Source organism: Pseudomyrmex gracilis, unplaced genomic scaffold (genome assembly GCF_002006095.1).
Source record: "Pseudomyrmex gracilis isolate BER0280 unplaced genomic scaffold, ASM200609v1 scaffold_109, whole genome shotgun sequence".
In the NCBI taxonomy this organism is placed as follows: Eukaryota; Metazoa; Arthropoda; class Insecta; order Hymenoptera; family Formicidae; genus Pseudomyrmex; species Pseudomyrmex gracilis.
The window spans coordinates 430,154-451,728 of NW_018020693.1; the positions used below are offsets into that span (position 1 = coordinate 430,154).

Consider the following 21,575-nt stretch of genomic DNA (forward strand, 5'->3'; position numbering starts at 1 on the left):
CGAGAGCGTACACGTGTACATAGTAAGAAAGTAAACTAAATATTTTCAGCATTTTGTACTAGCGTTACGGAGCTCTAGCGGCATGTTAAAGAAACAGAGCCGCGCGAGAACTCAAAAAAAATATATATATACACACACACATTTATATATATAGCGTGCGAGTGAAGCCGTGACGTTTACATTAAAATTACAACTAATGTTGCATACAATAGTCATTTCAGTCAGGACGAGACACCCACCTAGGGTATAATTCCTGCAACAAATCCGAATAGAGTTCGTTCATCTTAGGTATCGCGTTCATTCCTATATTGATAATATAATATATACGAAAAAAAATTAATTAATTAATTTGTTTCTTACGTATGTATTTAGGAAAGAGAATTTGCTTTTATATATAAAAAAAAAACGTGTCCTTTTTTTCGTCTTCCTGGTTTCACTTCTTCCCCGATTTCATTTGTGTTTCTCACGCGTAATCTCATCTCGATTCGACTTGAGCGATAAATCTGTCCAAGAGGGAGTTCGGAGTTTTGCGATAAATGGGAGGGAGAAAAAAAGTTGCTTTCATTCCGAGACGATCGGATTATATCACACATTTGAAAGAATTCATGCGTTATATATATACATATATATACATATATAATATATATATATATATATCTTGCATAAAACAAAACATAATTGTACAAGAACGGAGAAAAACTCTAGTAAAAGATTACTTCCTATTTTATACACCGTGTGATTGTCATTTTCTACTTTATATGTAGGGGATTGTTATAAGATTAATATATATGAAGTATAACTATTGTTATATAGAGTATCGATGTAACAAAAAAAAAAAAACCATTAAATGTGTCCAAATGTGTACTTACTGTTAATGGTGTTCAATACATGAGATCTGTGGAAATATTTTATAAATTTTAATATATCACATATAATATCTCTCTCTCCCGAGAAACACATGTAAAATCTTTAAGCGTTTTTTTTTTTTTTAATGATTGTTCCGAATGATTTTTGTTTCGAGATGTTGATCGATGTACTCTCGAAAACAAATTTTTTCTCAGCTTGTTACGCGCAAAGAGAGATCGGGATTAATGAGGTACTCGATCTCCATCTCACGGTTGGATATTATTCGGGAATGCCCGAATATTATCTCGATCGTTTGTAATCTCTAAGAATCCAATTGCGATAACGCACATTGTAACGCAACATTTCTCTCTTCGGTTCTCCGAGAATTTGTCGATTTGTGGAATTCTAATAAAATACGATACGAGTATCCGAAATTCGATAATATCCGAATCCATTGGAAAAACACATTACACGAGTCGAATATTACTTGTGAGATAGAGATCGGGGTCAGCTCCAACACGGACATTATAAAAATTGTTCGGACGACGAGAGCGAGAGGCTAAACGCGTTTCAAGCAGCGAAGTGAAAGACGATCGCTCCCTTGTTGTCCGCTCGCGAAGCGGCGGTTAAGCACTTTCGAGCTCGCGCATTGTTTAAATATTTTGATTACGACCACGCAGCACAACGCACGTTAGTTGTGTCGTCCAGCTGTGAGATTCCCGCATGAGTTTTGCTCGACATCGAGTTTTACTCTCGGGAGCGCGATCGTCTCTCGAGAGGCGAGCGCACGATCTCATTATCGGCGTCTCACCGAATTAATATATTACCGCCGAGCGGCTGGCGAGCCAAGCGTTAGAATTTCGGGCCCGAATGAAAAAAAGAGATAAAGAGAGAGACGAGAAGACATGAGATGAATCTTGTGATAAGTGGGAAAACGCGCCTTTTCACCGTGGATTCAACGACGGCCGTTATCGACAACGTCGATCTCGCACCGCGGTAGTTCCGTCTTGCCGCGCGTTTGAATAATTAATTTCCCCCGCGTGTGCGTCGCGGCGTGTCTCACCACTTCGAGAAATCACAAACGACGTTATCTCGTACTTAAGAAAGTCGGGACAACGGCCCGATAGGTTTTCAAATTGCAAAATTGCAAGTCGCTCTGCATCCCAAACCCTTTTCTATTCTTTATACTGGATCGATTTGTTTCTTCATGCGTCATTCGTCTTCGGCGCAAGAAGAGGTAGTCACGTACCGCGGCAGTGCGCGATATATTCCCCGGTATGAAAGGCGCGGATATTAAAATAATCTCGCTCTGTGCGTTTCCGGGTGCATTGTCTTCGCTTTCATGCACTTAATGATGTTCTTTAGTCATATTTCGCTTTTTCAGGAAGCATCTAGCAACCGTCGCGTATTTCATACGAACCGACGTCGTCGCAAAACTAGAAGGTGTACTATTTCGCGAAGTAAGATCTTCGGCGATCGGTATACGAAGGAAGAGAGGAGAGAGAAAAATATCTCGTATACGCGCGATCGATTAGTCATCATCGGGCAACGGTAGCGTTCCGATATATCAGCGAGAGATATCAATCTCTCGGAGAGGAAATATATCATATTCCGCGAGAGGAAGCGCAAGAAGAGAAACGCGCGTCCGTGTGTACGTACGTCGGAATATAAATGCGTGAATGATATTCCGTTCGCTAGAAATTGTTATGCTAAGCGGATGAGAACGAACGGACGTCGGCATCGATCGATATACGGTCTCGATAAAATAAGAAAGACGCCGGTCGGTGCGTGGAGGACAACGAAGAAGAAGTGGAAGAACGACGACGTGGCGGAGAAGCGGGAGGAGAACGTAAGACGACGGTGATGACGACGAGGGAGAAGAATCGCGGCGCGGTTTTAGATCCGGTGATATAAGGTGGCACGATATATATATAAAGCCGCTCGTCCGTTGTCTCTACGCCCGTGTGGCCAGGCATACATAATCGGGTAACCGTTTACGTGACACGAGTCGGGCCCGAACCAATCGCGACGACACCGCGACGACGACGCGCTGTGACTTTGAGAAAAACACGCATTATTTCGATAGATGCGACCGGCTTATATAAAGACAGAATGGACCTCCCGTGCGTTTTAGTTGGCCGAAAACCCTTATAGGTGTTCCAGCGCGACGGGAACCGGCAGGAACCTCTTTTTCCCTCTTTTTCCATATCTCAACGAGCCTCTTTCCACCTGCCCGAGAGAAGAAGAGACTCCCTCTTTTCTCCCCCTTCGTTATGTGTTAAAGTCTTGCCGTCTTTCTCGTCCTTTTTTCTCTTCCCTTCTTTTCTTATCTGTTTCACCGCGTTCTCTCGTTCTCGCATACCCTCCGGGGGCCGTTCTCCAGGCCGCGTTCTCCAGTCTTCTACGCGTCCGGTCCCCTATCCCTCCGGCTGTAGGTCTTGCATACGCATTCGCCGACGCACACGCACGTGTGCGCTTACATACTAACTAACTAACTATAAATCGCGCATCCATCGCGCGTCTCGCTCCTCTCTCTCTCTCTCTTTCTCCCAGCTTCTTCTCTTCTTCTCGCCACCCGTGTTCTCGTCCTTGTCCTCGTACTGTCCCTTCGCGTCAGAAGTCCTCCTAGCCCTTTTTTGTAAGACCCGCTCCCGCGTCGCGTCTTCTACCTTGCCGATAGCTTCTTCGACTCTCCTCCTTCTTTTCCCTTCTTTTTTTAACCCCCTCGTCTTCTCTCCGTTTGCCTCTCATCGTCGTTTCTGGCCGTTTTGTTTTACACGCGCTCCCGTTTATCTCTCTCTCGCGCGCGCGCGCGCGCGAGAAGATTGCGCGATTCCTGCGGTGTTCGCTACGTGCGAGGCGACGCGGAGAATTCGCGTTTACTTCCACCTGCCTCGGGGTAAGAGTCGGGAAAGAGACACCGAGAGAGCCGGGACGCAACACCGGGAGAAGAGAATGACGATGTTCGGATGGTACGTCGGAGTCGCAGCCACCCTGCTGGCCGTCCTCGTCTACCTGGCCTATTTCTTCAAATTCAATTGGGTCAAGGTGAGTGTATGCACGACGGCTCACGCTCGTCCCGTTTTGCAAACTCGAGGAAAAAAGTGTCCTCTCCTCGTTTCGCTCCATTGCTTGTCGTGTTACGTATAAATTTACAATCGTGGGTCGATTGATCGAAGTCTGTTTGATCTCGCGTTGATTTTAACCAAGTTTTGCGACGAATTTTTTTTCAATAATCAGAACACAAGTTTCGAACGAAGTTTGAAAATTTGCTCACTTTTCCTTGGCATTTTCTCTTTACACGATGTTGCGATAAATCAGCCGGTTCAATTTCTGTTGTTGAAGGATCTGAGAAAGGACAGTAAGAAGCAGAAAGTCAGCGGTATTTACATGACGTCGAAAAATCGAAAAATCGGTAAAGTACCACCGGTCTATCCGAACGGTTGGTTCGCCCTGCTTGAGAGTTCGCAGTTGAACAAGGGTGAGGTGAGGCACGTGTCCGCTCTCGGTGAAAATTTCGCGGTGTTCAGGTACGTCAACGCGCAATCACGATTCTCTATCTGTTTCACATGACTTTTTATAAACGTGATACGATGTCGAAGCGATCTCGAAAGACGAAAAACGCGCTCAGCAATACTTATGTTTTCACATAACGTTTTATCAATTTCTTTAAGAACCGAAAAAGGCGTTGTCAACATTTTAGACGCGTACTGCCCCCACCTGGGTGCGAATATGGCTGAAGGCGGACGGGTCAAGGGAGATTGTCTGGAATGTCCCTTTCATAGCTGGACTTTTCGCGGCAAGGACGGTTTCTGCGAAAACATACCCTACGCCGAAAAGGGTACTTCGAACATTTATAAGATTCTACATACATTGATTTGCAACAAACCCTTTTGCGTCCGAAAATAGGCCGCGAGATGTGTCTGGACCGAGTGTCCGTGCATGTTTTTGCACCCTGAAACTACATTCCCACGTCGAGATATCTGTTTGTGCATTTTAATAAACTCCGCTGATCACGACGCAAATATTTGCGCATGAACGCTTCTCGCGAATTACGGTGCGATACATATCGCATGTGTTGACACAGTTTTTTGCAGTGATCTTTTAAACATCTTAAAAATTCGCGATAAACAGTTGAGTTAAATTTACATGTGAATAGTGCAAAAATCGATCCTCTTCTGATCCGATGAGAATGAAGAAGCAAAATAAAATTATCGAAACCGAGAAAACATTCTTTTCGCGATTTTTATTGCTCACGCTCGGAATCAAAAGGGTTAATAATAAGTAAAAAAAAAAAAAGAAAGAGAGAGAGAGAGTAAATTTTTTTCTAGCGAAGAAGATCATAAAGTTCTTTGTAAAATAAAACAAAAGAATAAAATTTACAAATTTGAAACAAAAGAAATGGAAATCGGTGTGTGAAAATGCAGAAAATCTGATAGAAAAAATAAAATGTTCTATATTTTTCTTTTTTTTTTTTTTTTTTTTTTTGTCGCGATCGCACAGTGCCGCACATTGCGCGAGCGAAAGCGTGGAAGTGCTGCGAGGTGAATCATCTCATCTTCGTCTGGTACCATGCTGAATCCGCGGAGCCCGATTGGCAACCCCAACCGCACACGCACCTTTCCAACGGAGCATGGCGTTTCCAAGGCCGTAATGAGTTTCTCATTAGCTGCCATATACAGGTTTGTCATCCATCTCGATCTTGTCTAGCAAAACCACTTTGTCACGCTTCCGGTGCCATTATTCACGTAAACTAGAATCGCGAATATCGATTCATCTGTACCGCGAGAGACTTCGATTTCTTCTCTCGGAGTATGTTGGTTTTAAAAAGTTTTCATTATTTAATAAAAAAATTAATTAAATTGATAAGTCGCCAGAGATATAATTAAGAGAACTAATAAATACACCCACAATAAAAGTCGTGCTACACATTGTTGTTTTATTACAGGACATTGCCGAGAACGGAGCCGATTTCGCGCATCTCGGCGCTGTGCATGGTCCAACCATCTTTCTGTCCAATTACGTGCCGTGGCTGGCGCGACACTCGTGGACCAACGCGATTTGGCGACCGCACTGCTCTTATTCCAACGACTTAGACGCGGAAGCAAAAGTGGAGACAACTGCGGAAGTGTGCGTCAAAGTGAACGACAGCGCGTCGATGCAACCGATCGCGAACGGGAATAATAATAATAATCATCATCATCATAATCATCTTTCTTCGCTCACCGCGGAGAACGACAGCAACACAAGGAAAGAGAAGCACAAAGCCGGCTTGCAGATGCACCACAGCCTCGTCTTGCTGGATCGCTTCACCGTGCTGGAATTGGACGTGCGCGTCGAGCAAATCGGTCCGGGTTACGTCGAGCTGCAGATCTCGACGTTCTTCGGACCGATGTACATTTTGCAGACGGTCACACCGCTCGAGCCGCTGCTGCAGCGGGTCACCCATTTGATCTATGCGCCGCCGCTGCTCGCGCCCTTCACGAACCTAGTCTTCCTGGGTGAATGTCTGCAATTCGAGCGCGACGTCGCGATCTGGAACCACAAACAGTTCGAACGACAGCCCATCCTGGTGCGCGAGGATCGCGCCATCCTCGCGTACCGGCGCTGGTACTCTCAGTTCTATTCCGCTAACAGTCCAACTTATCAAACGGCTATGAAAACTCTACAATGGTAGAGCGATGCAACAAGTGGTTTTATTTTTTTTTTATTTTAATCGTTTCGAGTCGCGTTTCGCAATATATATCACATATTGCTGAAATTCAAATCGAGATGACGTCCGCATTTCGACGATGTGCACATCTACACGAAAATCACTTTTTACGATTGCTTGTGACTGTGCATTTCGGAGAAGATAATTATCATGAGCTCTTTTACATGTAATTGTCTTTAAGTAATTGTCTTTAAGATAGTTTACGTATAATGTTTAGTTTTTCTTTGAAAATATATACAATACTTTATTTCATGTGTGTATGTTAATTAGAATTTATACGAGTAATATTGATTACATTTTTTTTCTATATTTGAGATATAATTTTATTATTTCGCTCTTTCTTTCGTTCACTTATCTCTAATGTACATATAAGTTGCAAAAAATAGAGACGATAACAAGATTAGAAACGATTAATTTTTAATATTACTACACCAGATATCGACCCGTCAAGTTATCTCCCATTTCTTATTTTCTTTCCTTTCATTTTCTTGATTTAAATACAATTATATTTACACACAAAGTATTTTTAATATCTAAATTGTTGTACGTATTTAATATTTAGAAGAATAAATTATTCTAAAGTGATGCATTCTTCTCTGTAATTTACGATTTTATTTATTATAATTAATATTGTACACATGTAAATTTTCTTTTACTCGTCCTTTGTTCTCTCTCTCTCTCTCTCTCTCTCTTTCGCTTATTTTATATAATTGCTTAGTACTTTTTCACGTAATTGCGTAATATTAACTGCGTGATATCACATAATTTGTTGTATTTCCGAGAATTTGATAAATACCTGCTGTGTCACGATCAAGAGAAATCTTACAGCTAATTGCAATATCATTCGTTATATATACGTAACATTATTATCTCAGATTACGAAAGACATAATAAATATTACGTAAAATTGGAACCAGATTTAAAAAAATTAATGTTGCGTAAATTCCAACGATAATAATTGCGTGTTATTGGATAATCGCGCAGCATGTAAAAATATTAAAATGATTATTAAGTAATTTGATAAAATAAAAATAAAAAAATAAAACGCAAACTCAATATATAATTCTTTTTCCAAAAAAATTACAAACGTTTGATAGTAGCCCATAATCCACTAGCTGGTGTGGTCATAACAGTACCAGGCAGCATTTTCAATGGTAGCTGAGTTTTCGGCGACAGTTCCAACGTGTATCTTCTCACGAATGTCGCTAAAAAAACTTTCATCTGCAGGATCCCCATTCTCATGCCCACGCACATTCTCGGACCCTTACCGAACGGCAAGAAGGCGTACTTGTCGATCTCTGTTTTTTTGTCGGCGGCAAATCTGTCTGGATCGAACGTTTCCACATCGAGCCAGTATTTCGAGTCCATGTGTATTGCGTGTGCAGGTATTATTACCATCATACCGGGTTGCAAGCGACAGCACAATCCGTCGGAGCCTTTCAACTCGATCTCCTTGGTACAAAACTTCGGCATAACGGCCAGCACGGTGTACAGCCTCTGCGACTCGCTGATCACTTGGTCCATGTACGTCATTTTCTCCAGAGACTCGTACGTCATTCGGCCGTCGTGCTTGGCGAGCACGGATTCCACTTCTTCGCGAAGTTTCTGCAGAACTTGCGGATGTCGGGCCAGTTGATAACCGATGAAGCTCAGCGTGATACTGGTCGTCTCGTATCCGTCTAGAAAAAAACTGAGAGTGTCGGCAGCAAGAGCCCGTTCGTCGTAGACCCCGTCCTCGTTCTTGTCGAGATCCATCATCAACTGAAAGAAGTCGTTTCTTTTTGGGTTCTCCTGCTGTCTATGACGCAGAATCTCTTTCACGGTGCTTCGAATAAAACGGTCCACCTCTTTGGGCAGAAACGAAATCCGGAAAATCTTAGTGAGTTTGGGCAGCAAGAAGGTGAGGTTTACCATAATTCTGTTGAGCAAACTCGAGTCGAATATCAAGTTGCCTATTGTTTGAAAAGAAGTCTGAGATTGCGCTTTGTCGTGTTTGAAACAAAAACCCTTCACGCCGAAAGCGCCGTTCGCCACGAACTCGCCGGTGTACTTCGAGAACAGATCTTTCAGCTCGTATTCCGACACGCCGCTGTTCAGACACCGATCCAGATAGTCCTCGAACTCGTCGCACACCTGCTCGATGCAACCGAACAGCAATTTCATTCGCATGCTGGAGAACGCGCGAGCCAAGCGCTTCCTGGACGCGTTCCACATCTCGCCGTTCGAGAAGAAAGGGTTTAGCGAGAGCAACGGATCCAGATGAGGATCGAGCAAAAACATATTGTCGGAGAAATTCGAAAAATTTGTTTGCATCACCGTTTTTACCAGTTCCGGGTCACGCACCACCAACGAGGGCGTCATTTTGTTGTAAAATCCGACCATGCTGCAATTCGGCTGACTATTGTAGATGTGCTGGATGAAGTCGGAGATATTCATTCTCATGGATATCATCGGCCACATGTGTCCGAAACCGGGAAAGATACCCTTCGGGCAGGGAATGCCTTGATCGCGCCAATAACTGTATCTTTTGGTTAAATAAAAATAGATCGCCGCGATTACCGCGAAAATCGAAGAGAGAAGTACGATATCCATGTCTGTGTATCGCAGATAAAACTGAATGCAAACCGTCACGAACCAACAACAGTTTAATCTCAATTGCTGGTGACGTTGATGAAGTAATGGAACAAGTTATCTTTGAATAAGCGCTGTGTATGTGATTATCAAAACAGACTCGATAAAACAATGATAATACAGACTTTCTCAGCACTTCAACTACGCAATAAATGTATAAAACATAATATAACTAACAACAGTCTATTGCGTGCGCTGTCTGATTTTACGTTGGTCTAATTGATTAGGTAATTTCCTCGTGCAAACGACAATGCTATTTGCGAGTGTCATCAGCTGAATATCACGGTGACTGACTGAATCTACATCTGAATAATAACACGTTATGCAAGTGACCTATTGACATTTACATCGCGCTGATTTACCCGAATTATTATTTTTATTAAGTATTCGGAATTTCCATTTGATTCTTTTTTTCTCGATTAGGTCAAAGAATTATCATATCGAAAAATCAGCGAATTAACAACCATTATTTTCGCGTAATCAATGTCATCTTGACAGTTACAGCCAATGTCTCTTGTCGATCATAAACGTGTCGGTTAAGCTAAATTTTTAGGTATAAAACATTCACTCTTACTTCCGATATTCTTTACTTTGTTTTATTGTATTATAATTATTGTTTTTGGATCTTTATACGACACCGTATTTTTTATGTTAACATCTTTATATATTTTATTTTTATAAATGTATTTATTTATTTGATTTGTTTTCAATTAAACTTATTAATGTTGTTTTTATTAGTTGCTTGGAGTTATATTTATCAAAATCTTTTTGACAACTGCTAACATTCTTTTCAGAATTAAAGTTAGTCTGATCGTAGGAGTGCAGAATTTTGATAAGCTTCGAATGTCCACACACAATCTAAGGAATACGCACTTGACTGTGCTTTTCTGTGTTTAATCGTGACGCCTATCAGTTTGCGGTCAGAAAAACGTGGCTGAAAATGTTTTGCAAGGTGTTCTAAATACTATCTAAATTTCTTGTTTAAAAATATGACAATAAAAGAACGTGTATCACACAATAAAACAAATTTTTTCTCACTAAAAATCTTAGTACATTCTTTATTATACCAAACCTAAAATTTACAAACAAATAATATCTTAAATTCTTGTTTAGGAAGCGAAACAGATATACTTTAGAGATGGTAAAATCGTCTTTATATCACAAAAAAACTATGTACATATGTTTGAACTAAAATAATGCAATTATTCTTCTATCGCGTCGTAAACCTTTTATTATTACAATTTTTGAATGTTGACCCACAGACCGCCTTTCGGTGTTACCAAAATGGTTCCGGCGACCATTTTCACAGGTTGCTGTGTCTTCGGGGAGAGTTCCAGGGTATACTTTTGCAGAAGCGCAGCAAGACCAGCTTTTACTATCAGCAGAGCCATTCGCATCCCCGGGCACATCCGTGGACCTTCGCCGAATGGTAGAAAAGCGAATTTCTCAATGGAATTTTTCTTATCCGGAATGTATCTTTCGGGATCAAACTCCTCAGAGTTCTCCCAGTACCGTGGATCTTCATGCAGGCCTTGAACGGATATCATAACTTGCATTCCAGGTTCAACGCAACAGACGAGTCCATCGGATCCTTTTAATTCAATTTCTTTCGTGCAAACTTTGGCCATGAATCCTGCCACGTGTACGAACCTTTGCGACTCGTTCAGCACCTGATCCATGTACGTCATCTCTTTTAAGGCTTCATATGTTATCACACCGTCATACTTGTCAAGTACAGTTGTCACCTCTTCGCGCAATTTCTTCTGTACTTCCGGATGCCTGGCGATGTTATAGCAAGCAAAGCTCAGAACCGTGCTGGTAGTCTCGTAACCGTCAACGATAAAAGAGAGCGCCTGAGCCGCGAGAACCTCCGTATCAAATTTATCACCTTCGATCTTCTCTAGTTCTACCATTAAGTAAAGAAAATCGTTCCTAGGTATTCCATCCGCTCTTCGTTGTTCTAGAAGCTCGGCGACCAATGTTCTAAGAAAACGATCGATGTACTTCGGTATAAAAGGCATTTTCAAGAATTTGTTTAACGACGGAATAAAGAATAATAAAAAAAACATAATATTTGTCCGCAGACTTGGTTCCATAATGGCCGAACCGATTTTTCGAAACGACTTGTCTGCATTCTTGTCGTCGAAACAATATCCGTCTACACCAAAACCAGCGGCGGCGACTACTTGCGCGGTGTATCTGGAGCACAAATCCTTTAGTTCTATTTCCACCTTTCCCGTTTTGCTCAGTTTTTCATCCAAAAAGTTATCCAGCTTATTACACACCGACTTGATGCTCTCAAGCAAGAGTTTTAGTCGGGTGGTGGAGAAAGCGTAGGTCAATTTTTTTCTTCCGCTTAACCATTTCTCGCCGGTATTGACGAATGGATTGTGCGCCCTGAGCGGATCCACCTCTGGATCGACTTGAAAAGGATTCTCGTTGAAGTTCGCAAAGTTAGTTTGCAGCACCGTTTTGACTAGCTCTGGTTCGAGAACCAGCAACGTCGGTGTTACAAAGTTGTAAAATCCGACCATGCTACGATCTTTGTTGTTTTGGTACAGTTTGCGCAAATACTCCGTAAAAGGCATTTTCATGGAAATCACTGACAACATGTGACCTAGTCCCGGCAGAGCTCCATCGGGACAAGGAATTCCGCGACTTTGCCAGTACTTGTAATTTTTAGTCAGATAATAATACAGAGCAATGAGAGCACCGAACATCAAAGCAATTACCGTTGCAGACATCTTTGCTCTCTCAAGTGACAAATAACACTGAAGAGGATAAGGTGATGTCGACTTGACGCTCAAGTTGTCGAGAGCATGAGATAGCAAAACGCGTATGCGATAATTTGCGATATAACGGCAAATATCGAGTAAAGTGTGAAGATAAATAAGAATAAAAAATGCATTGGCACGCGCGCGCTTGAAAAGTGCAAAGGTGGCATTATGTGTGTTCTATGTGATAATATTAAAATAGCGTGGTAATAATAATTGTACAAATTAAATTAATTTTTGTACATAAATAAGAAATCAAATAATTAAGGAAACAATAAACACTTAAATTAATATGTATTAAATACAAAAATGCATAGATAAGATTTGTTTATAAGTTTTATATGTATGTAAATTTATTTCTTTATTATAGAATATTTGAGTCTGGACTTTTAAAAAAGATCAGTTATTTGTCTGCAATCATGAAGAGATTATGTGCCATCAGCTCAAATCTACCTCAAGATTGATTGAAATGATATTCTTACTAAAGCTAGCAAACGTGGTCTGCAACATCAGTTCGTTTTTACAAGCTCTCGCTTCAGAATTATCACTGACAATGTGGAGAATTAAATCATGCTGCAAACATGCATAAAAATTCTCAGGCAAATTATCGAAAAAAAGACTTATTCCGGGTAAAGCTCCTCCCAAAAAAATAGAATTCTATTGTTGCCAGTATTTGTAAGTTTTGGACAGATAAAAGTAGAAATCTGTGCATATAGCACTGGATATTAAAAATTTAAACATAATACTTATCTTGATGTTTTTGTGGACTTGAAAACAAGCAAGATAGATTTAACCTTGCACGTTTATCAGTCGCGTCCGAGCGTGAGATGGCGGAATTAAATCATACGACAGTATCAGTCAGTTATGAAGAAACAAGAAAATATTATGTAATATACAATAAACAGCATTTACATGTATACATATATATTTATATATGTTTAATAACAATCAGTATGTTGTTGTGTATTATAATTGTAAGTTTATTCCACTAAATAAAAAAATATATTTTTTCAAACTATTCAACTTTTATGCATTTGTATAAATTTTTTTTTACACTTAAAAATGATAGAATTACTTTTATTCACGACCGATGATACTTTGTATCAATTTTGGACCGGTCAATATAGCTAGATCTGTCTGTGGCAAGCAAAACATGTCATGTTCGTATTTCTGATCACTGCGCTGATTCTCTATCTTTATTTAACGATTAAAATACTAGCAGAATCTTGTCCAGATGGGATGGTGCTTGGAGTCGGACATTTCTGTAAATTTTTGACCTTAAAGACTTTACCTTGTCCGCATGTAGTCGTAAAGCAAGGAGACAGAATTTTGATACATTTTGAGTGTCTAACGCTTACACACGATACGCTCTAAACTGTACAACTTGATCTCCAATCAAAAAAATTACCGCAAAACGGACCGGAAAAACATTGCTACGAAAATTTAGTCAAGTGTCAATCTTAAAATCTACTCTACCTTTTAGAATATAACAGTGATAACAAAATGAATATAAACTATATACTTTAGAAATGACAATCTTTTTTTTCTTACAAAGAAGCCATGTACATATTTTTAAACACTGCACTGAAATTTTACTGAATCAAGAACTTTTATAGTTTACGAATATTGACCCACAGACCGCCTATCGGTGTTACCAGGATGGTTCCGGCGATGATTTTCAAGGGAAGCTGCGTCTTTGAGGAAAGTTCCAAGGTATATTTTCGCAGAAGCGCAGCAAGACCCGCTTTTATTTGCAGCAGAGCCATTCGCATCCCCGGGCACATCCGTGGACCTTCGCCAAATGGTAGAAAAGCAAATCTCTCAATGGAATTTTTCTTCTCCGGGCTGAATCTTTCGGGATCAAACTTCTCAGAGTTCTCCCAGTACCGTGGATCTTCATGCAGGCCTTGAACGGATATCATAACTTGCATTCCAGGTTTAACGCGACAAACAAGCCCATCGGATCCTTTCAATTCGATTTCCTTCGTGCAAACTTTGCTCAAGAATCCTGCTACGTGTAAGATCCTTTGCGACTCGTTCAGCACCTGATCCATGTACGTCATCTCTTTTAAGGCTTCATATGTTATCACACCGTCATACTTGTCAAGTACAGTTGTCACCTCTTCGCGCAATTTCTTCTGTACTTCCGGATGCCTGGCGATGTNNTAGCAAGCAAAGCTCAGAACCGAGCTGGTAGTCTCGTAACCGTCAACGATAAAAGAGAGCGTCTGAGCAGCGAGAATCTCCGAGTCAAATTTATCACCTTCGATTTTTTCCAGTTCTACCATCAAGTGAAGAAAATCGTTCCTGGGTATCCCGTCCGCTCTTCGTTGTTCTAGAAGCTCGGCGACCAATGTTCTAATAAAATGGTCAATGTGCTTCGGTACAAAAGGCATCTTTAACAATTTGTTCAACGACGGCATGAAGAATGTTAAAGTAAACACAATATTCGTTCGCAGATTCGGTTCCAAAATGGCTGAACCGATTTTTCGAAATGACTTGTCTGCGTTTTTATCGTCGAAGCAATATCCTTCTACACCAAAACCAGCACCGGCGACTACTTGCGCGGTGTATCTGGAGCACAAATCCTTCAGTTCTATTTCCACCTTTCCCGTTTTGCTCAGTTTTTCATTCAAAAAGTTATCAAGCGTAGAACAAACCTTCTTGACGCTTTCGAGCAAGAGTTTCAGTCGCACGTTGGAGAAAGCGTAGGTCAATTTTTTTCTTCCGCTTAACCATTTCTCGCCGATATTGACGAATGGATTGTGGGACAAAAGCGGATCGACTTCGGGATCGACGTGAATAGTGTTCTCGGAGAAGTTCGCGAAGTTAGTCTGCAGCACCGATTTTACTAGCTCTGGTTCGAGAACCAGCAACGTCGGTGTCGTGAAGTTGTAAAATCCAACCATGCTATGATCTTTGTTGTTGTTGTAGAGTTTGCGCAAGTACTCCGTAAAAGGTATTTTCATGGAAATCACCGACCATACATGACCCACAATTGGCAGAGCTCCATCGGGACAAGGAATTCCGCGACTCTGCCAATATCTGTAATTTCTAATCAGATAAAAATACAGAGCAATGAGAGCACCGAACACCGAAGCGATCACGGGTGCAGACATCTTCGCACTCTCAAGTAACAAATAACACTGAAGCGGATAAAATGATGTCACCTTGACTACGCATCAGCTGTCGAGAGCATGCAGATAGCAAAGCGCGCATGCGATAATTCTACGATGTAACGGCAAACACTGAGTAAATTGTGAAAAAAAAACGAATAAAAAATGTATTGACGTTTGAAAGTGCAAAGGTGACATTATGTGTGTTCCATGTGATAATATTAAAGTAGCGTGGTAACAATAACAATAATACAGATTAAATTAGTAATTGCACAGAAATGGAAACTTAAATAAGTAATTAAATAATTAATAAACAATTAAATTAATATGTATTAAATACACAAATGCATACGAAAAATTTATTTACATGCTTCATTTATGTATGCATTTATATATGTTTTTTTTTGCAGAATATCGTGGTACAGGGAATTTTAAAAAAGATCAGTCATATGTCGGCGGTAATTACGAATAGATTATATGCCACGAGCGCGAATCTATCTCTGCGTAAATTGCAATAATGTTCTTACTAAAGTTAGCAAAAGTGGTCTGCATCACCAGCTCGTTTTCACGAGCTCTCGTTTCAGAACAATCACCGACAATGTTGTGAAGATATAGACTCCAATTATGCTGTAACGTGCATAAAAATTCTCAGGCAGAACATCGAAAAAAAAACTTATTCCGGGTAAAGTTCTTCCCAAAAAATAGAATTCTATTGTTGCTAGTATTTGTAAATTTTGGGCAGATAGAAGTAGAAATCTGTGCATAGCACTAGATATTAAAGATATAAACATAATACACATCTTAATTTTTTTGAGGACTGTACACGAGCAAGATAGATTTAACCTTGTTCAATTTAACTTTGCTTTATCAGTAGCGTCCGAGCGTGAGATGGCAGAACTAACTTATATGACACTATCATTCAGTTACGAATAAACAAGAGAGTATTTATATATCACTAAATAAAAAACTATATTTATGAAAACTATATAAATTCTACATATGTATATATATATTTTGTTTTTTTACACTTAAAAATAAAACATTTGTTTTTATTCATTACCGATGATATCTTCTGTCAACTCTGGACCGGTCAATATAGCAGTCAATCGGCAATAATAACAATAATGTCGCAACAATAGTATGTAAAATTTATACATGTATATGTATTTTAATTTTTTCACACTTAAAAGTGAAAGATTCACTTTTTGGTGACGCTAATATTCGGGGCATTATCTTTTACCTTATATTGTTTTTAGAAAATTCAAAATTCTTTATCAAACGCAAACTTTATAGACACTTTAGCGCAATATATAGAATGTACAGATTGTGATCTCAAATATAGTAATAGCCAGCAATTGCACATTATTACTCCAATCGTACTATCTTACACGAGGCGTGAAAAATATGTCACTGTCAGGGCTAATAAACGCTCGTAATATACTGCGAATGCTCTAACGTGACATCACATAATAAATACTATATCCAAAAGATACTGTGTACATATAACATATTATGTAACACGTATAAAAAAAAATAGTAGATTATATAAAAACGCACATCTATTATTGTTATTAAAATAATATTTTGAAATACGCAGCACATTGTTTTTGATTTGCACCATATTGCAAAAATAAAATTACATAATATTAGTTGACTTTTTACCTATCTTGTTTGTTACATAATGTTAGTTGGACTGTGTGTGTAAACTCGAACACAATCGTATTATCACGACGCTACTCGTTTATAATTGGCTGGCGCTATTATCTCGTTGAGTTTGTCTCTCGAAAGAGGAAGATACGTACGTAACCACTACCAGTCATATCCTCTGTCATCTATGAACCGTTCAGTATAACTAGATTCGTGGCAGGCGAAAGAATGGCTGTCACGTATATATTTCTGATCGTCGTCGCGCTGATAGTTCTCTATCTCTACTTAACAAGAAATTACAAGTACTGGCAGAAACGCGGAATACCTTGTCCAGATGGGATCGTGCCCGGAGTAGGACATTTCTGGGACTTTTTGTCCCAGAAAATCAGCTTGTCCGAATGTTGTCGCAAGCTCTACAACGCCAATCAAGGTCACAGCATGGTGGGAATTTACAACTTCACGTCACCGATGCTGATGGTCCGCGATCCCAATCTGGTGAAAACGGTGCTGCAGACCAAGTTCACGAGTTTTCACGAGAACGCTCTTAAAATCGATCCTGAGTTGGATCCTCTTCTGGCAAACAATCCCTTTTTCACCTACGGCGACAAGTGGATGACCGGAAGAAAACGTTTGACTTACGCGTTTTCGAGCATGCGACTGAAAATCCTACTTGAGACCGTCAAACAGGTGTGCGAAAAGTTTGAAAATTTTCTGGACAGAAAGCTGAACAAAAGCGGAAAGGTGGAGATGGAGTTGAAAGATTTGTTTGCCAGATTCACCGCGCAAGTGGTGTCCAGTGCCGGTTTCGGTGTCGACGGAATGTGCTTCGACGATGAAAAGGAGCGCGAGTCTTTCTACGCGATTGGCAAATCCTTTCTCGAGCCGTCCGTCATGAACACTCTTGTCTTCACTTTGACGTTCTTCTTGCCCATATTTGGTAAGATTTTCAAAGTACGGTTTATACCGAAGAAAACCGATCGTTTCTTCAGATCGGTACTCACGGAAGTTATAGAGCAACGAAGAATCGACAGTACACCAAGAAATGATTTTCTTCAGCTGATGGTTGATTTGGAACGAACGGAAAATCAGAAGTTCGACATACAGATTTTAACGTCTCACGCGGTGTCGTTCTTTGTCGACGGCTACGAGACGTCTAGCAACGTTTTGAGCTTCGTCGGCTTTCAATTGGCCAGTCACCCGAAAGTGCAGAATAAATTGCGCGAGGAAGTGGTGTCCGTGCTCGAAAAATACGACGGAGTGATCACTTACGATACTTTAAAAGAGATGACGTATATGGATCAAGTTATCAGCGAGTCGCAGAGAACAATACCCGCACTAGGATTTATGACTAAGATTTGCACGGAAGAATGCGAACTGAAAGGATCTGACGGTCTTGTTTGCCGCGTGCAACCCGGAACGGAGATCCTGATACCCGTTCATGGTCTGCAGGAAGATCCTCGATACTGGGAAAATCCTCAAGTGTTCGATCCCGAGAGATTCAGCCCGGAAAACAAGCACAACATCGAGAAATTTGCTTTTCTTCCTTTTGGTGAAGGACCGCGAATCTGCGTGGGAATGAGAATGGCTCTGTTGCAGATAAAAGCATGTTTGGCCACATTACTGAGAAAATATAGTTTAGAACTATCCCCAAAAACGAGAGTTCCTTTGAAAATAAGTACATCGGGTTTCTTGACCGCGGCGGAAGGTGGTCTTTGGGCTTATATTCGGCCTCTTGAGGCATGAGTTCTGTTTCTTTCAAAGTTTTTATATTCATTGTAACTTTAATGTTTAAATAAAAATCTTTTTCTCTCTATTTTCTCTGCTTTTTTTTATTTTGAACCTATAATAAGTTTTATTATGAATTTTACATACATTTATAAATCTGTGTAATTTTCTACCGATATATTTTCATTTTTTATTGTAAGTGTTTAGTTCATTATCAATTCCGCATAACGAGATAATAGATTATAGCATGTGCAATGAATAAGTTTAATGAAAGAATTAGTTTTTATAAAACTTGTAAAAACACATTAAATCTGTTTTGAAAAATATGAAGAGATAATTGTTTGTGTAATCAGAAGTTATCTTACGAACGTATCTGTTTATAACAATTTTTTGTAGATTAGATATTATTACATCTTCATAACAAAGAGTTAAGACGAAAATACGACGCGCAATTCTGCAAGTAATCAATCATCAACCGCAACAGTGTGTTGCAACTTCACAATATGCTTCACAATATGATAAACAAAATAAGTGTAAGATAAGATACTAGAAAATAAGAACAACATATATGTTGTTTAATGTATAATAATAAATTTATTTACATAAAAGTTACTAACAATATATATAGGAAAATGGATTATAATTAAAAAAATGCACTTCACTTATTTTATTACATATATTTTTTTTATTGAATATACTTATCCGTATTTTATATACATATGTGATGCAATACTCTTTCTTTTCATGAAAACGTATGTGTAAACGTGTATAATTTTAATATACATGTATATTCTTATATATAAAACTTGTTTTCTCTCTACAAAGTTTGGTGTTTTTAAATGTAATAGATTATACACATAAAACTTATGGAGTAAGGCACTGCGGTGAAAACCAAAAAACAGTATACAATAAAGTCTGCACAATAATAATTAATTATCAAGCGATATACAATAATGAATGATAAATCAAATTGTTTAACCTGCGACGTAATCTCTGCCCGAATGACAGTTAAAGTTTTTAAACATAATCAATCAAAGATTGAGAAACGCACATTGTACGTATATGTATATCTAACATGTGATATCTCGAATCTCTCTATCATTCTCATCAAACTGACGATTGATTTGTAGTTCGCCGATTTTATGAAATCTTACTTCCTCTCAGTCTTGATCGAGTCGGTGATAAAGAGCGAATATTATGCATGCTTTTGGTGCGGGGTTTAACAATATAACAAAACGGATTTTCCATCGCGGTAAATCAAGAACAAAAAAAAAAAACTGGAAACACGGGTCGATAGCAACAGGCAACTTGCTTCATCAGGTGCGGGCTTTTAACGGTAACTCAACAACAAATGCAACTTTGCACAACAATAACCACGGGAAGTAACAAAAGATCGGATAACAACAACGATTACATATCGCCGGTCACAAAAATATTTCGAGATATTAATATATAATAGGGAATTTTTTCGTTTTTTTTTTTTTTTTTTTTTTTTTTTTTTTTTTTTTTTTAAATAGATATATAATGAAAATACACTTATTTTAATCAATAAACAAATATTATTTCTCCGGAAAGTTCCAGTTCTTTCTTAGCAAAATGGAGAATTATATAATATATTACATTATCGATAAGTCATGATAAAAATATATTTTTGATTAACTGTAAGTGCGATAAAAAGAACATCAATTTCGTGTTTGAAAAATCTGTATTTTGAATTTTTTTTATCTCGCGTACTATCTGTACAATAAAATACTGAAAGTGGAAAAACTCACTGTTAAATGAAATGTACAGATGTTTTTTTACATATAGACAAGAGGAAGAGTTAACAATATTAAAAAATATTCTTTTGTTTTTATAAGTGTCACGTGTCAAAGCTAATCTGAAAAAGTCTGGAAAAGATTTTATTACTGCTGATATTATTACTGCTGACGTGTGTTTTATTGGCAGAGACGTTTTTTGTTATACCTGTGTGTTTAACTAACAATTTAATGAGCACATTGAACAAAAGAGTGAATTTTTGACGTACGGAAGAGATGAGTACTCATTTATCACTCTCTTTGAGATTCTATTCAAAATAGCATATCAAAACTGTTTTTTCGAATGTCGTGAAGAATGTTCTTTCCACTTATACCACTAAATCCTACGTATACACACACACATATAAGCGTAAATATTATTAATTGCCCAATTGGAATTAATTTGATTAATAGCCCTGCCGTCGCATTGTTAACAATAATAAAGCGATCTGAAAGTGTATCGTTTTTTCTGTTAATAACATCTAAGTGATAAATATAGCCCGTCTAATCAAAGCGTGACCAACAACAAAATTTTGAATCTATTTTTTACAAACAAATTATTATAAACACAGATTTGCATCTAGTAATGGCTAGTCTAATGTTTTGACGTCATTGTTTCATGTCTTTTTTCCCTGAAAAATCCAGTACTGACATTTGCTTCGAAACCAACCGGCATAAATCCTAATAATCTTTTTAGCGTCTAAACATTCCTTGTAAACAAAAATAAAATTCTAATTCCTGGCTTTGAGAGGCAGTCCTAAAGATGCGTATTTGCCGAGTGATTCTCGGTTTACTAAAGAAAAGTCTATTCTTAAAACAAGTTGATAACACTGTGTACTCAAGAAAAGAGTTTATCGGAAAAAATGACATTTCTTTTATCTGTTTGGTCGAACAGATTATCAAATAGAAATTTGCTCGAACACGCTCTTATCAAACAGACTGTAGTAATAATAGGGATAATAGCAATAGTGAAGCATAATAATGGGGAACAATTAAACATGTGATAAAGCAAAACAAAAATGGCGATGATAACAAGTAACGAGCGCAGTAACATGATCCAGATAAAACGAATAACTTCAACTGATTTAGGTTCAACACGGAAAACACTTTAACGTGCGATGAGTTTTCAACAACTAATGACAGCAGCGAGTTCCGACAGTCGACATAAATCTCGAAGAACGTAATCTCATATACTATTCTCTGCGGTTATTTGAGACGAGCGGCGAAGAACGGGCGTTATTCGCGCGAAAATCTATTACACGAGTGTAATTAATTCCGAACGACGATACTTGGTAAAATTAATTAAGAGAATAATGTTATCTTATCT

The 21,575-nt window shown here is 38.9% G+C and overlaps 5 protein-coding genes across 5 annotated transcripts; 2 read left to right on the plus strand and 3 right to left on the minus strand.

Annotated features, from left to right (window-relative positions):
- The first annotated feature begins 2,876 nt into the window (after positions 1–2,876).
- On the plus strand, positions 2,877–7,071 carry LOC109856152 (cholesterol 7-desaturase). The gene is made up of 5 exons (XM_020431113.1): positions 2,877–3,894; positions 4,192–4,376; positions 4,521–4,687; positions 5,350–5,528; positions 5,795–7,071. Exons 1-5 carry the CDS (start codon positions 3,802–3,804, stop codon positions 6,521–6,523), a joined length of 1,353 nt encoding a protein of 450 aa, XP_020286702.1. The 5' UTR covers positions 2,877–3,801; the 3' UTR covers positions 6,524–7,071.
- Positions 7,072–7,171: 100 nt separating this feature from the next.
- LOC109856151 (probable cytochrome P450 6a13) lies at positions 7,172–9,772 on the minus strand. Its single transcript, XM_020431111.1, has one exon. The coding sequence runs from the start codon at positions 9,149–9,151 to the stop codon at positions 7,640–7,642; it is 1,512 nt and encodes a 503-aa protein (XP_020286700.1). The 5' UTR covers positions 9,152–9,772; the 3' UTR covers positions 7,172–7,639.
- Positions 9,773–10,218: 446 nt separating this feature from the next.
- Positions 10,219–12,837, minus strand: LOC109856173 (cytochrome P450 9e2-like). The gene has a single exon (XM_020431156.1). The coding sequence runs from the start codon at positions 11,932–11,934 to the stop codon at positions 10,426–10,428; it is 1,509 nt and encodes a 502-aa protein (XP_020286745.1). The 5' UTR covers positions 11,935–12,837; the 3' UTR covers positions 10,219–10,425.
- A 646-nt stretch (positions 12,838–13,483) lies between these two features.
- Positions 13,484–15,126, minus strand: LOC109856172 (cytochrome P450 9e2-like). Its single transcript, XM_020431155.1, has one exon. It carries the CDS (start codon positions 15,081–15,083, stop codon positions 13,575–13,577), a length of 1,509 nt encoding a protein of 502 aa, XP_020286744.1. The 5' UTR covers positions 15,084–15,126; the 3' UTR covers positions 13,484–13,574.
- Positions 15,127–16,875: 1,749 nt separating this feature from the next.
- Positions 16,876–18,540, plus strand: LOC109856171 (cytochrome P450 9e2-like). The gene has a single exon (XM_020431154.1). It carries the CDS (start codon positions 16,956–16,958, stop codon positions 18,468–18,470), a length of 1,515 nt encoding a protein of 504 aa, XP_020286743.1. The 5' UTR covers positions 16,876–16,955; the 3' UTR covers positions 18,471–18,540.
- Positions 18,541–21,575: the final 3,035 nt, after the last annotated feature.

Bases quoted from the DNA above. Each gene is read 5' to 3' on its own strand.
- LOC109856152 (XM_020431113.1), top strand. From the start codon at position 3,802: ATGACGATGTTCGGATGGTACGTCGGAGTCGCAGCCACCCTGCTGGCC. The intron at 4,377-4,520 runs GTACGTCAACGC...AATTTCTTTAAG, and splicing joins GAAAATTTCGCGGTGTTCAG to AACCGAAAAAGGCGTTGTCA. The intron at 4,688-5,349 runs GTACTTCGAACA...GCGATCGCACAG, and splicing joins CATACCCTACGCCGAAAAGG to TGCCGCACATTGCGCGAGCG.
- LOC109856151 (XM_020431111.1), bottom strand. From the start codon at position 9,151: ATGGATATCGTACTTCTCTCTTCGATTTTCGCGGTAATCGCGGCGATC.
- LOC109856173 (XM_020431156.1), bottom strand. From the start codon at position 11,934: ATGTCTGCAACGGTAATTGCTTTGATGTTCGGTGCTCTCATTGCTCTG.
- LOC109856171 (XM_020431154.1), top strand. From the start codon at position 16,956: ATGGCTGTCACGTATATATTTCTGATCGTCGTCGCGCTGATAGTTCTC.